Source organism: Sparus aurata, chromosome 8, assembly GCF_900880675.1.
Source record: "Sparus aurata chromosome 8, fSpaAur1.1, whole genome shotgun sequence".
NCBI classification, from domain to species: domain Eukaryota; kingdom Metazoa; phylum Chordata; class Actinopteri; order Spariformes; family Sparidae; genus Sparus; species Sparus aurata.
In genome coordinates this window covers 21,555,139-21,571,622 of record NC_044194.1, presented here as the reverse complement: position 1 = coordinate 21,571,622, position 16,484 = coordinate 21,555,139, and the positions used below count along the sequence as shown (strand labels likewise).

The 16,484-nt window shown below is 40.4% G+C and overlaps 1 protein-coding gene across 1 annotated transcript in view; it reads left to right on the top strand.

The window, feature by feature from the left end:
• LOC115587100 (copine-8-like) overlaps window positions 1-9,038 on the top strand; it is a 77,315-nt gene extending 68,277 nt beyond the window's left edge. The window contains exons 18-20 of the mRNA XM_030426727.1: window positions 477-534; window positions 1,281-1,354; window positions 1,983-9,038. Coding sequence (XP_030282587.1) covers window positions 477-534; window positions 1,281-1,354; window positions 1,983-2,195 — 345 coding nt within the window. The 3' untranslated portion in view covers window positions 2,196-9,038. The remainder of the gene's footprint in view (window positions 1-476; window positions 535-1,280; window positions 1,355-1,982) is intronic.
• The last annotated feature ends 7,446 nt before the right edge of the window (window positions 9,039-16,484 follow it).

Here is a 16,484-nt window from a genome sequence, read left to right as displayed (position 1 = left end):
GGAAGTTATGAAACACTGAAAACCTTCATTCATCATTCATCACTCCAACTGTACTTTGCTGTCCCACTCCGCCAAGATTTAATAAACAATATTGCGATGCGGGGCAGCAGTTCAGCTGCAGCTCAGGGCAGAGGAAGATGTAAATGGACTCATTTTTAAGCTGTCAAGCTTTGGGAGATTTAGACAAAGTTGTAGATGCATGAAATTAGAAAACTCCAGAACCGGTCGGACGAGGGGCTTTATGAAAACCGGCTGCAGAGCGCGGATGGGATTGGTTGAACCCCGTCTGTCTTAACAATGGCATTGAATTTTGCTATTGAGCAGCCTTTCTGTGGCCAGTTAGCTTACAGTTAGTAATTCGCGGGGGTATTTCACTGACAGCCTGCGGCGTTTAAGATAGCAAAATGGTGAAAAGAACAAACGCGGCTTCTTCCCGCCTCTGATGTGCTTATTCTGTCTCCTTCCACCCCTAACAGGCCGCGTCTCTGCCCATGTCAATTATAATAGTTGGGGTTGGACCAGCGGAATTTGATGGTAAGCAGGGTGAAGATCACGTGCGTGTGTTGGCATGCTTTTGTGTGCGTGTGTAGGTGTATGCGTGTGTCTATTTGCATGCGGTAATCCTTCGCCTTCGTTCTGCTGCCTATCTCTCCTCCCATATGGTTCAGTCCTTCCTTGTGCAGCTCGCCTTTTCTTCCCTTCTGCATCCTCCTTACCCTTAATTCCCCTCCATCACCTCCTCGACTGAATCGGAGGTCAAGTGGATGTAAAAAATTCTTACTTGTTGGACCAGACAGAGGTGGTGCGTTTCTTTTTTTCTTCTTTTCTTTTTTTATTTTTTAAATGGAAGATGGCCACATTTCTCACCTCTCTCATGTTTACAATTCACGGAGCAGTGTCCTCTGTAAAAACAAGCTCAGTCAAAATGAGCAATTAGCCTGCAAAGTTAACGGGATCCGACGATTTGCACGCTCATGAAGCCAGAGTGCACGGTTGCATGATGTCCCCGTGGTGCACATCGCTGGCTGTGCTTACACATTGCATGTTTGCCCCATGTGCACAGTGGTGTGTGCAACTCACAGCCCGATGGCTTCTCGCTCGGTGACGCAAATTCTGTGTACTCATGCCACGTTTTGCATACCAACACTCCAAGGAGATGTAAGCCATTGGCACGCTGACAGTTTCAGGAGATTAAAACACACAAACTGAGTGTCATGTTGGCTTTGACATGGCGGCCTGAGTCTCCTGACAGGGTGTGACTGATGTGCTCCCCTCCTCAGAAATGATCGAGCTGGACGGGGACGAGGAGAGGATCTCATCCCAAGGACGATATGCCGAGAGGGACATTGTTCAGGTACAGACATGGCTGACTGACCGTGAGACTGTTCGCTCAGCAGAACGTCCTCAGAGGACTGCAGGATTTATGATTAATGGGAAAAGGTCACTGTGCCTTACCCTCTGCTGTGCTCTTGTTCCGTCTGCCATTTTTCTGTCTCCTTCCCTCCGTCTCGCTCCTCTAAACTGTTTTCACCTTTTCCTCTCTGTTCTTTTCACTCTGTACCTTTCTTTTACCGCCTCTCCTCTGATATTTTATCTGACATCTCTTTTCCCCTCTCATATTCTATTCTTTATCCAAGCGTCCCTCCTTCTCTTCTCCTTTCCTGTCCTTATTCATTTGTTTCTTTCATTCCCACAATTTCCTCTACCTGTTTGCTCTCTTCTCTTCTCATCTCCTTTCCTTGCCTTGTTTTCTCATATCTTATGGCCTTGTTTCCTCTCCTTCCTTCCCTCTCCTTGTTTCCTCTCTTCTCCTCTCATCACCTTTGCTCTACTCTCCTTTTTTCCTCTCTCTGATGGCCTTGTTGCTTCTCCTCCTCTCTCATCTCCTCTTCTGTCCTCTCTCCTGAGTCTTCTGTTTCATCCCTGCCATTTCCTTCTCCTCTTATCTCATCTTATCTCCTCTCCTTGTTTCTGCTCCACAGTTTGTTCCTTTCAGAGACTACATTGACCGGCGGGGAAACCACATCCTCAGCATGGCTCGTCTGGCTAAGGAAGTGCTTGCTGAAATCCCAGACCAGTTCTTGTCCTACATGAGGACCCGTGGGATCAAACCAGGCCCCTTGCCACCTCCTTACACCCCCTGTCCACCACAGGCGATCCACCCCCTCCTCACAAGACGGGTAAGCCGAATCTAAAGGCTGAGGTCTTCCTCCAACGCCGGCCAGCCGACTCTACTGGTCTCTACTTTCCTCTCTCTGCTTCTTCTTCTTCCTACTCTTCACTGGAAGCTTCTGAGCACACGGCGAACCTCGCCAGCTCTCTCATGTTGCACTCCGAGAACATTTGGCCGTGAGCCATGATGCAGATAGTGGGACTGCTCCACTGTTTAGAAGAAGGGACTCTTCCCTTAGTGGACTAAGGCGGAGGTTTTGTCGGGTCGTGGTCCGAGATCACCTCCCTGCAACAGGACAGAAACCGACCACTCACGGCTGTCAGACTGAAAGGGTCCAAACTCAAGAAGCCCTTTTTTGAAACACTGTTCATCTGTTTGCTATTTCTATTTCCACTTCCTCTGCTTTTCACAAATATCATCTCTCGAAATAGATAAATGTTTACAAAAATTGACGGGGACTGGAGCTGAGAATCTTTTTTCAATTTATACCGATCAATGTGAAAAACCTTTCAGATTCCTATTTTTTCGGCTGCAGAAACTGGAGGTTGTGACTTTGTACAAAAAAAAACATTTAGGCCCTGGTGCCACATTCTTCATTACAGAGTGTGTTTTCTTAAAAAAATAATAATAATAAATGGAGCATGTGCTAGTTTAAAAGAAGCATGCACTGTTGTCTTGCACTCAGGGCTTTGTCCCTCCCACACAACCCCCACCTCCCCCTCCCCCTCCCCACCACCACTGCCATGTTCCATTAAGAGCAAACCCATCACCTACCTGAAATCTTCCCACGCTCCTCCGCCGTCTGCTCCGTCCACCTGCCTTGACTCAAAAGGAAGCTGTGCTCCCTGGGAGTCTGGTCACATGAAATGCAGCAGGGACTTGAACCAGCCTTACTCTTTTTTGTCGGAAAACAGTCGCAGGCACCGTGTCCACCGTGGGTTCTGGAAATGTGGATCTCCAAGCCCAGAAGTCAAAAACACACATCCTACCGAACCTGACTGTGTGTTGTGCCGTGTCCTTATTTTCATGAAACAACATCTTACTTCACAGCATTATTATTATTATTTTTTTTTTTTTTCAGTTTGTTTTACGTCTCTCTACCTCTCACTTTGTTCAGTATTGCCAAAAAAAAAAGGTTGTTTAAATAAGTGTCGGCGTTTCAGTGATTTTGGGTAAGCTCACAGTTTTACCTTTCTCACTAAGTATTCATCAGATATTTGCCAAACTTTAGGCTGAGAATTATAGCACTTTGGTAGCTATCAGATCAGGTGACTCACACGTTCGTGTTAGCAACATACTGTGAATATGTGCACGGAGAACAGTGAACCAACAGATCAGAATGCAGAGATGCTTTTTCTTTTAGCAGCTGCCCGTATGGATTTACACAGAAATGACTGTGAGCACACGTTTTAGTTCCGTGTTATCTTACAGCATTTAACAGCCGCAGCAAAAGCCAGTTATAATCAGCAACCCCTTAGGTTTAGTAGCATTTAGTTAATCGTGAGGAGTTAAAGGAGTAGTCAACAGAAACAACTGTTTACATTATCAAACTCTCACCTCCTGAAGGATTGAAAAGTAGCTCCGACGACTTTCTGATCTCGATTCATATCAGTCACACCGGATTCCAGTGGCGACCTCCCTGTTTACTCGGCTACTTGGCCGACCTCTTTTTTTTATAGCAATTCAAATAGGTCTCTAAGTGTTGTGCTCACTGACAGCTTCTTCCCAGATGAGAAACAAACCATGTTCATCAGACTGGGATTAAGAACGACGGTGTGATTTTCCCAAAACCAATTGCCAGAATAAAGGTCGGAAATGCAGGGCTCCATGCTGACTTTTTACACTGGTTGCACTGGTGCATCTAACTTTGTAATTTAGGTTCAACCAATAATACACTCCTAATTTTTTAACACATTAGGTAAACGATTATTAAAGGATTATTGATTATTTTGAATCTCAGCACATGCAACAAGAAATTGCATCAACCTCAAGTGCTGTTGCTCGACAAACTCAAATAAATCATCAACCTCAAATATTATTATAAAAAAACATAAACTTGATATATATGAAAATATGAAAGTGTACAAAATAATCTACAGAAAATATGTTAATATGCAAATACACATCCAGCTGGTGTTTGTTAAAAAATATTTCTATACATTCTTTTAATCAGGTGCAACCAATTCAAATGTTTAGTTGCACTTGGCAGTTTTTTGGGCGTATGTGCGACCAAAAAAGTTGCACCCTGGAACCCTGCAATGTATGTTTCTGCAAACCAGTGAAATCTTGAACCCTCACTTTTCTTTATGTTGTAACTTTTAATTTTGTAATTTTGAAATTTTTGTTTTTTAACGATCATAAACACCTCTTTAGGTAGCCACAAACACGCTTGGAGAAGTCCTGAGGTCTTGTTTAAAAAAGCACCTGCTTTTGCAGGCACAAACACAGGAGATATCCCTGCTTCCCATGGAAAATATTCATTTTTCTGTCGCTGCAAACATTACTGGGAATTCTCCAAAGGTCGCCCTGAAAATATCCAACAGTGTGACACTTACAACATGTTGAAACACAGTCTCGAACTGTGTTCACTAGCTTGGCAGCTGCCTCGCCCAAAACCCCCACCACCATTGCCTCCATGTTCCCAGTCAAGTAAAAAGTTAGGTCACTTACAATATGGTACTTAGCTTATGACACCTACAAACATGAATGTATCAGTGGTTTGCAGAAATGTTAACCGCCAACATGATATCCTGGCGACAGGGTGGATTTTCCTGTGGCAGCGCCGAAAAACAATTAAAAACACAAATGCAGAAAAATGCCCTAATTGGCTGTGTGGATGACATGGACACAGTTGTACAGGCTATTGTGAGTCTAGTTTAATGCCCTGAAAATTAAGTCCAATGGGGCCAAACTATCACAATTTCACCTGAGAGGTTTTTAGTTTTTTTTTTTATTTTGTTTAGCAGCATTTGAATCCAAATGTGATGAGAGTTTTGTCGATGTTTGTCTCGCCAGCACTGTCAATCAAACCCACACAATCCTTGATGAGGCAGATTAGCTCAGTTTTTGTGAATAATGAATTGGAAACAAAATGGAAATGAAGTCTGATTAACGGTTAATAACAACCCAGTTTCATGGTGAAAAAAAAGCATGAACATCTCTGCCACGGCATACAGTTCTTCTTTGTCATATAACCACCGTTCTCACAAAAAATATGGCTTAACACATTTTGGCATGGTTAGCTGTTTTTTTTTTCTTCGTGTGTTGCTCCAGAAACCTTCCGTGGACACATTGGAAACTGGGTCACCACTGGAATCCACTGTAACTGCTGTGAGTCCAAGCTTTACTTAGTTTCTATTCTCTGCAAAAGAGCAAGTTACAAACTTTCCAGAGCCTGCAGGTGGTGCATAGTTAAATATTAAAATACTATTTCAGGAGTAGTCCTTTAAAAATGGGGAATACTCAAACCCAGAACAGGTAATTGCACTTTTTGTCACTTTTAGCCAAGTTTGAGGGTGAAACTCAAATGTAACCCTGCTGTTCTGACCAGTAATGTGTAAATGATTACTTAACACAAAGCACAAACTCAGCCACTGTATCCAGAGGCCCCTTTTAACTCATGTAAATGTGTGAAGAACTGCGTTTATACATTTTACTGTGTCTGTGTACTACAAACTGTAGATGCTATCAGTACTTTTTTGGGCCCTATTCAGTCAAGGAATCATTCTACAAGGAGGTTTACAACATTTTTCTAAACTTGCGCCTCAAAAATCATATACTGCTTGGCTGATGAACGTCTAATCATAAACTGCTTGTAAAACATCTTCTTAGATATTTATACACTGTACAAATTTGCCTTTTTGTGTATTGGTCAAATCTACTGTATGTGTAATGCTGCTTCTTTACTGCTGATATAAAGTATTACATTTTATACTGAGGCCTGTAATCATATTTAAATCATGACTAACAGGCCTTATTCATGTTTATACATAAGTTATTCATATTTAAATCATGAACGACAGGCCTGTATTTTTTTATATGCGAGTGGTTAGATATTAATGTAGGTTTCATGAGTGCAAGATGTTTAAAAGTAGACCTGCTGATCCATTATACTCCGTAGCAACGTTGTTCTGCCAAATTTGACATATTAAGTGTAGCGTCTCGGACTCATTCATGCTGGTCCTTCAGTTTGACTGAATAGGGTCCCTCGGTCTGTGGACAGGTGGTCTGATAGATTTTGTACTCTTCTGTATTGTTGTTTCGTTGGGGGGACCCCGTACAACAGTGGGGATGTTGAATTGCACAATGTAGCACAGGTCTCAAGTCTGGTATTGGACTGGAGCAACACCAAACTGGATCAAATCAGACCAGATCAGGCAGGAACAGTCTTTTTTATATGTATATGTATATATATTCTGTATATACTGTTTGTTTTCTGGAGAGTTGACTTGCAGCAAACTGCCGGGACTCTGTGACTCTCCTGCTGAAACACAAGGCAGGGCCTTTCATTTATTTATCATGACACAATGTCAACTTCATCCCACACCCACACTCTCATTTATACTGTACATCCAGTACATGTATTTGTGTATGAAACATGCATGACACTTACATAACAAGGCAAGGGTTGAGCGAAGATGGCAGGTTTTTCTCGCTCGTTTTCTCAGAGAAACAGTGGTTTCAGAGACGTGATGTTTATCTCAGTATCAGCAGCTTTAGAAGCTTTTTTCTCAACCGCTTCCGTCCTGTGATCACATTTTTAGGTCCCGGAGCTGAAGCTGTGCACATATTTTAAAATCGCATATACAATTTTCAGGTTCGAAAACAAGTTGGCATTTAAACAATTGGGACCAAAAACATTGTTAGTCAGATCATGATGATAAACCAAAAGAACTGTTTGCTAAACCCAGACCGGCCTGTCAAGCTTTACATTCTCACACGACTTCTCATTTCTACTTGATGACCATTCATTTTGGAATCTGAATTGAAAATTGTCACTATCAGGTTTAGCTAGCTAATTTAGCTGTGCTCCACAAGTTGTTTTCCAAGAGGAAGCTTGTGAAAGTGGTCTTCTCTGTGCACTTTCTTCATTCATGATACAATGCTCAGGCTCAGGCTAAAGCTAGTAGTTAGTAAAAATATTAGCATGTTTACCAGTTGATGATGCACATAGCTGACATGGAAATAAAGAAACAGCATTGGTATTGTATTGTAGAGGAGACATAGCACATGCCATAGGTATATTAATGAAAAATGTAGGATCAGACTCTTATTTGGTTGTAATAAAACCATGTTCCTAGTAATGACATTTAATGTCCTTGACCGCCTCTTCAGTCTCATTTAGCCACTCGCTGGGATTTGTCAAAACCAAATTTACACCGTTCTTGCACATTTTCACTGGTTAATTCATTGAGCAAGGCTCAAAAAAAGACACCACTCCTACAAAATCAATCAGAGTATCACTCGCACAACACTTCATGTGGAGAAGTTCAAAGCTTGACTGTTCTGACATACTTTTATGATTGATAGGCTATGATTGGACACTCACTGCTCAGGGGAGGGGTTTAACAAACAATCATTAGATCTACTTCATACAACCACATGACTTCCATATTTATCTATGATGTACAATATAGATGTGACAGCATGTGTTTATTTTCTTTGGCACGCATGGATTTGCCCTCAGGACATGAAGCGCTGTTTGCGTAGGACCCCAGTGGAATTCGAAGTATTAACATATACCGATGTGTTTGTCACGTGCGGCTGCAATGTGTGAAATCACTGTTCCTCTGAGGCTGTGTCGGTGTAGGAGTGACAATCAAAAGCATTTATTGTGTAGGAGATTGCACGGCGGGAAAACAACCCCTTTGCGCTAATGGCGGACAAACAAGCTGCGGTGAAGTAGGCTTACACCTCGCTGCCTCCACCGCTCATCGTTGCATCTGTGTCATTCTGCCAAGGCGATACCGTGTCAGCATGGCCATATGAACGCCCACGTAATCTTCACACATACAACATGAAAGGTGTTTACTGTACCTTATAATATTAACAAAGTGGTTTAATCGAATGCTCGTGATGAATATCCTGTTTTATTCTGATGTTTTTTTATAGCATGCATTAAGTTTGCATGTGTGTTTTTTTCTAACAGAGATACACCAGTGGGTTTAAAAAAAAAAAATAGTGATATAACATCTTTATGTTATTTTAGACAACTTTTTTGCCTTAAAAATCTCACTGATCAATCTTGGAATTGTGCAATGCCTTCAGATGCTACCTTTGAAGACTGTCTTTTGTTCTCTGGTCTGCTTTTCTTCTCTTTTTATTTTTTTGGGACGTTCGTGCACGGCCACTCATCAGACTCTTCTCAGCATTGTTCTCTCAGACCCAGTGGTTGAAGTGATGCGAATAAGAAAGAGCATGATCTGAACAGAGAAAAACTGTGCTGTCTCGCTCTGTGCAAAAGGGGCAAAATCAGTCAGTTGAGAATGAACATTATCCAGCCTCATATAGCCATGTTTAAAGTGACTACAGATCTGTATTTTATCATAAACTGAAATCGTTCACTCAACCAAATTCATTAATCTGATTAACTGTTATTTTTCAAAAACCCCCATGTTTTGGATCTCAAAACAGTGACTCGTGGCTTCTGCATGATGCCAGTGATTACACTAAGAGACCAATCAAAAATGATTTGTCCATTAATACATATAGTATTTACTTAAAATCAGTTCTTATTGTTGGTGATATTGCAAGACAGCACAGGTTTTACTGTTCTTATAGGAAATATTGAAGCCACTAAAGACTGACTTAAAATGACTTTTTCTGTAAGAATTGAAGTCTTTAAATAAATATTAATGTCAAACCCTTTTGCGTATGTGTGGTATATCACAAGCTGTTTGAGGTGGATCTCAACATCCAGCTCAGAGAAGTGCTGTGTACCAAATTTCATGCATGTGCATCAAACTAAACGCTGTTTAGGGGGCGCTAGCCAACTAATTTGCCCCGCCCATTGCCAACAACCATAAACTCATACATTTTTACTGCTAGTTCCGAGAGGTTTTGAGCACCTTAGCCCTCAAAGGGCAGTTTATTTTCACAATAGACAGAATAAATCCTACTTAAATAAGTAGAGGATTAATAAAAGTTAAATACAAAACAGAAGCAAATTAAGACAGAAATGTAAAGTCATGCCGACATTTATTTTTTCCTATTAGTTTTGATGCATTCAATGGTGTATTAATGAATTTATTCAGACACTTAATGATTTCCATATTTTTATTTTAGCAGTTTCAGTCCTCCGTAGAATGAGGGTATCTGGGTGCCTCACGAGAAAAAGTATCTTTGAAGCGTTTTATGAAAATATCCATGCTGTTATAGTGTACCTTGAACATGTCCATCAGTGTGGTGGGATTTAATTAAACAGAAACTACATTTTCTCTTGTTACAGACTCTCCACGTCAGTCGGCACCTGTTCTGGTTGACATTGCCAATAAAATCTGTTCAAACTGAGCCAGCACACTGGAATACTTCACACCATTACACCTTTGAAGTGTGGATCTCAAGAACTAGAACGATATAATGGGGTGACAGGCTGTCCAATTCCAAAGACGCTTTAAAAATGTGGCTGAGAAATGAAGCAATTTCATGACAATACCAGGGTGTTTTTAACAGCCTCTCGCTTTTAAAACCATAGCAGACCAATTAGGTGTTTAAAGAATAAGGCATACTTTTTCTCATTGTCAACAAATGCCATGAAAAGAAAAAAAAAAGTAAAAAAGCCCCAAGCTCCATTTGCACATACGGAATACGGAAATCTTTAATTACAGATCACAAATATGTGATGTCCTTGACATAATGTCTTGGACAAAGGAAAAAGCTACACAACTTAAATAATGGAAGCCAGCTACAAACTCCACTGTGTGTCCTGTTCGTAGCATTAGCATCGTATTGTGATGTCGCTCATCACAAAGTAGTCTGACTCACTGGATGTAGACTGGTGATAAATAGCCTGCCATTGGCTGATTAGGGGGGATCCTCCTCCCTCGTGCTAACTGCACGTTAGAATTTTCAAAATCCCCGTCTCTACTGGGAAACATCAACCACAAACGCAACGCAAAACATATTGAAAGGCTTCCGAGTTTATGAAGCTTTCACATGACAACAGCATCAAACGTAGGTGGATGTCCTGTCATATACCGTACTGAGACGTTTTTTTCTCTCTCACATTGAGCTATCTGGAGTTTACGGTCGAAGGATTTCACTTCTGTCATTGTATGACACAGACAGTCTTTGCACGGTCGTGTTTTACGGAAAATGAGGCTTCATTATTTAGCACCGCGTGGAGTGTCAAGAGTCAAAAAAAGCAAGTACATGACAGGAGGAACAGAACATCATGGTGTCGTCTGCTTCACATTGCAGCAAATCAGCCTTTGAATTTGTAATCCATATAAATTTGTGTGCTGTATTTTATTTATTAAGTGGTTTGCTGATCCGACCTCCCTTAGAGATGCAGAGGCGATGTGTTTGTGTGTGTGTGTGTGCGTGTGTGTGTTTGTAAGTGTAGTAGCCTGCTGTCTTTATAAATACACACTCCAGTGTTTATCTATTAAACTTGAGGCTTTTCTGCTTCATTCCATGTCACAGATGTTACACGCTTACAGAATAGCAACAAAACAATCGGTTGATGCTCCTTGGGAAGGGGTCTGACATGCTAAGAACGTGGGCTGCTTTGTAACAAGTGACAGTGTGCTAATTACAGCCCCGTAGACTTTTCTCTCTTCCTCGCTCCAGTCCTGTCCAAGATTTTAATGAGCACTCGTTGCTATCCGCTCTGTATGCTTATCTGCCTATGACTTTTAACTTCACGTCGTGTTATTATATCGTTATGGTCACCTCCCACTTGAAGCTATAATCAGAAACTTTAATTGGTACTTTAAGCAAACCACCACACACACCGAACCCATGGTAATGTTATATCACAAAATCACAACCAACGAAAAACACTCCAGAGAGTGAACATATGCTGGTGGGGAGGCCGAAATTGCATTGTGACTGGGTGACCTAATAACGATGATCTTTGTTTGTGTCGCACTTCTATAGCAAGAAATTAAGCATTTGTGTATGGTGCTGCATGATTGAAAAAAAACAAAAACAGCCAACATAAAACACAGAGCGTCTTCTTTCTGCAGAACCTCCGAGAAGTTCAAGCTGTCTGTTTCTGTCTATTTCTTTCTTGTCACTCTTTCCTGTTCTTGTGCCCCGGTTAGGTTTAGGGACAAAAAAACCACCTGGTCATGGCCTGGCTTACAATACTTTCTTTGGTCCAAACACTGCTGAAAAAGGCTAGTGTTGTAAAAAGTAAAGCTATTGTGTTAAAATATTGCTTTGGTAAAAGTGAAAGTCACCCACATGAATATTACTTGTCTGATATTGAATGCGCTTAAGAATCAAGAGTAATTAACTTGCAAAAAAAAGCTTAAATATCAAAAAAAAAAAAAAAAAAAAAAAAAAAAAAGTAATACATATATTATCATGTAGATACTGTATATTGTTGACTGATTACCTGCCTGGATGATTATTATATCTGATACTCAGAATGTCTTGTCTTTTGTTTCTTTTTTTTGTTTTGTTTTTTTTGTGAACAAATCAATGATTGGATGTGTCAGAGTTTTCTTCAGTTAAACAAAGACAAGACTGAAATAACTGTTTTTGGATCCAAGGAAGAACGAATTAAAGTCTCTGCTCAGCTTCAGTCTGTAATGTTGAAAACTACAGACCAAGTCAGAAACCTTGGTGTAATTATGGACTCAGACATGAATTTCAGCAGCCATATTAAGACAGTTACAAAGTCAGCCTACTATCACCTCAAGAATATATCCAGGATAAGAGGGCTTATGTCTCGGCAGGATTTGGAGAGACTTGTTCACGCATTTATCTTCAGCAGACTGGACTACTGTAATGGTGTCCTTACAGGACTCCCTAAAAACTCCATCAGACAGTTGCAGCTGATTCAGAACGCTGCTGCTCGAGTCCTAACAAGAACCAAAAAAGTAGATCACATCACTCCAGTTCTTAGATCTTTACACTGGCTTCCTGTCTATCAAAGAATAGATTTTAAAGTCCTGTTGTTGGTTTATAAAGCATTGAATGGTTTCGGGCCAAAATATATTTCTGATCTGCTGCCGCGTTATGAAGACCCCTGAGATCGTCAGGTACCGGTCTGCTTTCAGTCCCCAGAGTCAGAAGTAAACATGGAGAAGCAGCTTTCAGTTACTATGCGCCACATATCTGGAACAAACTCCCTGAAAATTGCAGGTCTGCTCCAACACTCACCTCTTTTAAATCAAGACTTAAAACATTTCTTTTTGCCACTGCTTTTAACTAAAACAATTCAAGTCTTTGAACTGCATTATGACTCTGACTCTAGTCTTGTTTCTTTTAAAGCTTTTCTATTTTAGCCTACTTGTTTTAATGTTTGTTTCTTAATGTTTTTACTTGTTTTAAAATGCTATTTTTAATTTTTAATTTTTTTAATGCAATTTTTAATGTCTTTTAAATGAAATTGTTATGTCTTTTAATGTAATTTGTGTGTGCCTTTAAAGCACTTTGAGTTGCCTTGTGTCTGAATTGTGCTATACAAATAAATTTGCCTTGCCTAAATGGCTAAATGAGATTACGGATGTTGTCAGGGACATTAAACGCCATCACACTGAACAAGGACGCTCATCTACTCACTAGTCCGTCTTTACAGGCCGACTTTAGTTGCAAGCTATTCTAACTCTAACTTCACAACTTGTAGATTGATTCATTTACAGAAAAGGTGTACAGTAATTTTTTTAGTAAGATGCTTAGTGGTGGTGGCGTTTTAGTCATATGACCAAAAATGTAGTCTGTGTGTAGCCTAACATTAGATTTTTACTTCTAGTGATCTAATCTAAAAATCACAAAAGAGGTGTTCGTCCGAGAAGATTACCTTGATGATTTGGCTAATCTAATTTAATTTTACAATAACTCACAACCTTTGGAGCTAAACAAAGCCAGGGAATATCTTTCAGACATGTAATTTTTCTCATAAAGCAGATAAATTAATTTCTTTTCACTGAGCTACTTTGGACCTGCTTCATCTTATCCGACACAAAAAATAGACTTTTTAATCCGCAGCGCTCGAGGAGTCACACGTCCTGGCTTCTCTCACAACAGGGACCACCTGCATCGAGCACTGAGACTGTAAAGCAATAAAGCAGACTTGACCAAGCTCAGCATGAATCCAATATCACTTGAGCCGATGCGGGGAGCTACTTGAGTCTCCGAGCTGCCATTTTCACAAGTTTTATTTCCCTTGCTCCCCCTTATAAGCTCATCAACTCAGTATGACTGCATGCTGAACTAGGCTGTGATGAGTAATGGAATAAGGAATAGTGTGTAAAATTTTGATGACGTGTACCTCAAAAAGCCTGCAGCCAGTACACAAACATACACCAACCCTACAGAAGGCACGTCTGTCCACTCTGCTCAAAAAGTACAGGAATAGAAATGTCCTGGCAAGAATGGGGCTTAGTCGTAGGATGAATATGAAACATCTCCCCTGCTATTCTTAGAAGTGGAGGGGCTAGTGTTGCTAAATATAACCGGATCGTTTTGTGCCTGCCGTGCTATTTTTACTCGAGCTGAGGCCTTCCTGGGCTGCTCTGGTCTTTTCTTAGACTATTACGTAATAAATACATCTTAAGGCATGATGCAATCATGCAGAGACAGACCCAGAATGAAGTATCCCATCATTCAATCAAATTGAGAAATCTGTGTTATGATGAAAAGGATGAGGGGCAGCTTTAAAGGGATCCAGGACGTCTTTTGGGGATTTCTGTGAAGCAGTGTGGCTGATTCTGCAAAGACAAGACTAATGTGTGCTGGAATGTAGACAGAGTTAAACAGCCCAAAGGACAGTTTGTCAGCTTGCTGTTAGCTCGGATGGTTGACGGGGAGGGAAAGGTAATGAGTTAGTCTCCGGGGAGACATGTCATCTTGAGTATGCAGAAGTAACAGCATTAAAGAGGAAAAACGCTGATTTTCAGCATTGAAATCTGCGCCTTGGGAAAGTCAACACTCACTGCTTGTTCTCATAGTGAGAAACAAGCCAGCAGAATGATCTCCAGTCTCTGCATCTGTGATGTCGCCCAGATTTACGGCTCCATCAAGACTCAGATGGCAAAAATGGAGAATGCAAATGTGAGAGCGCCATGGAGGATTTTCTCTGTTTCACAGTTTATATGATATTTATACACATCAGTCTAAACGCCTGGATAAGAGAAGAGAAGACAATCCTTCATTAGTCCCACAATGGGGAAATTTGCAAGATTACAAGAGCATCAATTAAAACAGTAGTAATAAATAATTTAAAAATGTATAAAATAATATAAGTAAAGAGCAGTAGATACAATATCAAGCAAGTAACATCATCATATCATATATAATTTTTAATATCGAAAGAAATTTCCTCAGATTTACAAATACTGGGTCATCTTTTTTAAGCACTTAAGTCCGTAGTAAACATTTGCACAGGCCTGAAACCAGGACTTATACCCGAACAGTACAAACACCTTTCAGACCTGGCACAACTAAACCTACCTGGTAATGCAAAATTTGAGACCAACATCAAGGGCGTAAACAAGCTAGCAGCTGTTACCTTCCCTTTGGCCTGTTAGCTTTTCGCTCTGTTTCACTCTACAGGGGATCATTTTTGACTAAATGAACATCGTATTGTATTGAAGAAGACTTGAAACTAGAGTTTGAGACCATGAACTCTTTAGGAAACTGTTTATGGAGGTCATAAATCAAGTGAGAAGTCGGGTCATTTTCTCATAAGCTTACATACAATCTGACTTAATTGAAACCGGTTAATTCGCCCCTGCTAGCCAGTGAAAGGAGTACAGGTTTATGACCCTTCTATATTGGCTTTACTCTCCAAACCCAGAAACTCTGTCCATATTTTAAACAGTCCGTGTTGTGTATTCTATTTTTCCTCAAGTGGTTAAAATTAACATTCTCACTGACATATATTCTATATGCGCTGTTACTTACAGTATGGTTCAGTGTTGCTGTTTAGTAGTGTATTTTACTTATTTATGTAGATAACCAGCTAAAACAATTAAAACACTGCCTGCTCTGAAATAATATGTGAAATGCTGTAATATCAATATTCTGTGTCAGTCCCACAGAGTGATAGAGAATCTTTCTCTCATTGACAGCGTCAGACAATATTTAGTATTCAATACAGGAGGCAGAAGGCTAACTAGATCAGAAAGTCCAGCCGCATGTCCTGATGCATTTTAAATCAGAGGTCTGTCTCTCTCACTTTCCTGCTGCTCTCATTATGTCTTGTTCAGATCCACTGTTGAATGTTATTTCATTTTAAATGGAGCAGGATGATGGAAAGGTTGGTACATCATTAGATTATAACACTCAGTCACAAAAGTAATAGATAGAGAAGTGAAGTCTGGCCACTTCTGGTTTGCCCTAAACGACCATAGGTCAAACATTATTTTCTGTATTCCCGTGATAACTAGTTAAATCACAGTATCAGTATAAAGAGAAAATAACCGTTGGTTTCCTGAGATAATGAAACAACTATTCCTCAGAACATGACTTCATAGGATTCATAAGAGTGGACTATTACACACTCATTGCTCTGTGGGCTGGCTTTGGGAGTTTCAAAGCAAACCATGTCTTTTTCTAAACTCTTTTGCCATTCATAATGAATACTCCTTGATCTGACATTTTCATCTTAAATCAGTTGCTACACTTGGTCTTGACAACATGTATGCATGCTAAGTTACCACTGCTAATCTGATAAACATTAAGCTATATGGAAATAGAGGGAACAACCATCAGAACAACCTACAGATTGACATTCCTCGTTATCTCGGATAACAAAGCTTGTTGTCTTAAAAATTATCTTGGGAAAACAACATTTGTTTCGGGTCTTGGGTTGAAAAATAATCTTCTAACTTTGCAAACCTCATATGTGTAATTCCTAGCACAATACAAACAGAATTGAAAAAAATATTTGTCTCTCACCATTCACTACCATGCATATATTTTCGGAATTAAGGTCCCATGGTGGCCCACCAGCAGGGGCGTGACTTTGCCTCTCTATTGGACGGCTGATATCTAACTGTGTAATCGAATCAGAGGAAAGACTTTTCCTCACAAAAGGGAGTCACAGGTGACTCTCCAACTTCTCCTGGCCTCTGTCATCTGACCGCCAGACTGGACACAAGGAGGAATCACGTGTTTAAAACGTGCTCAGGTGACC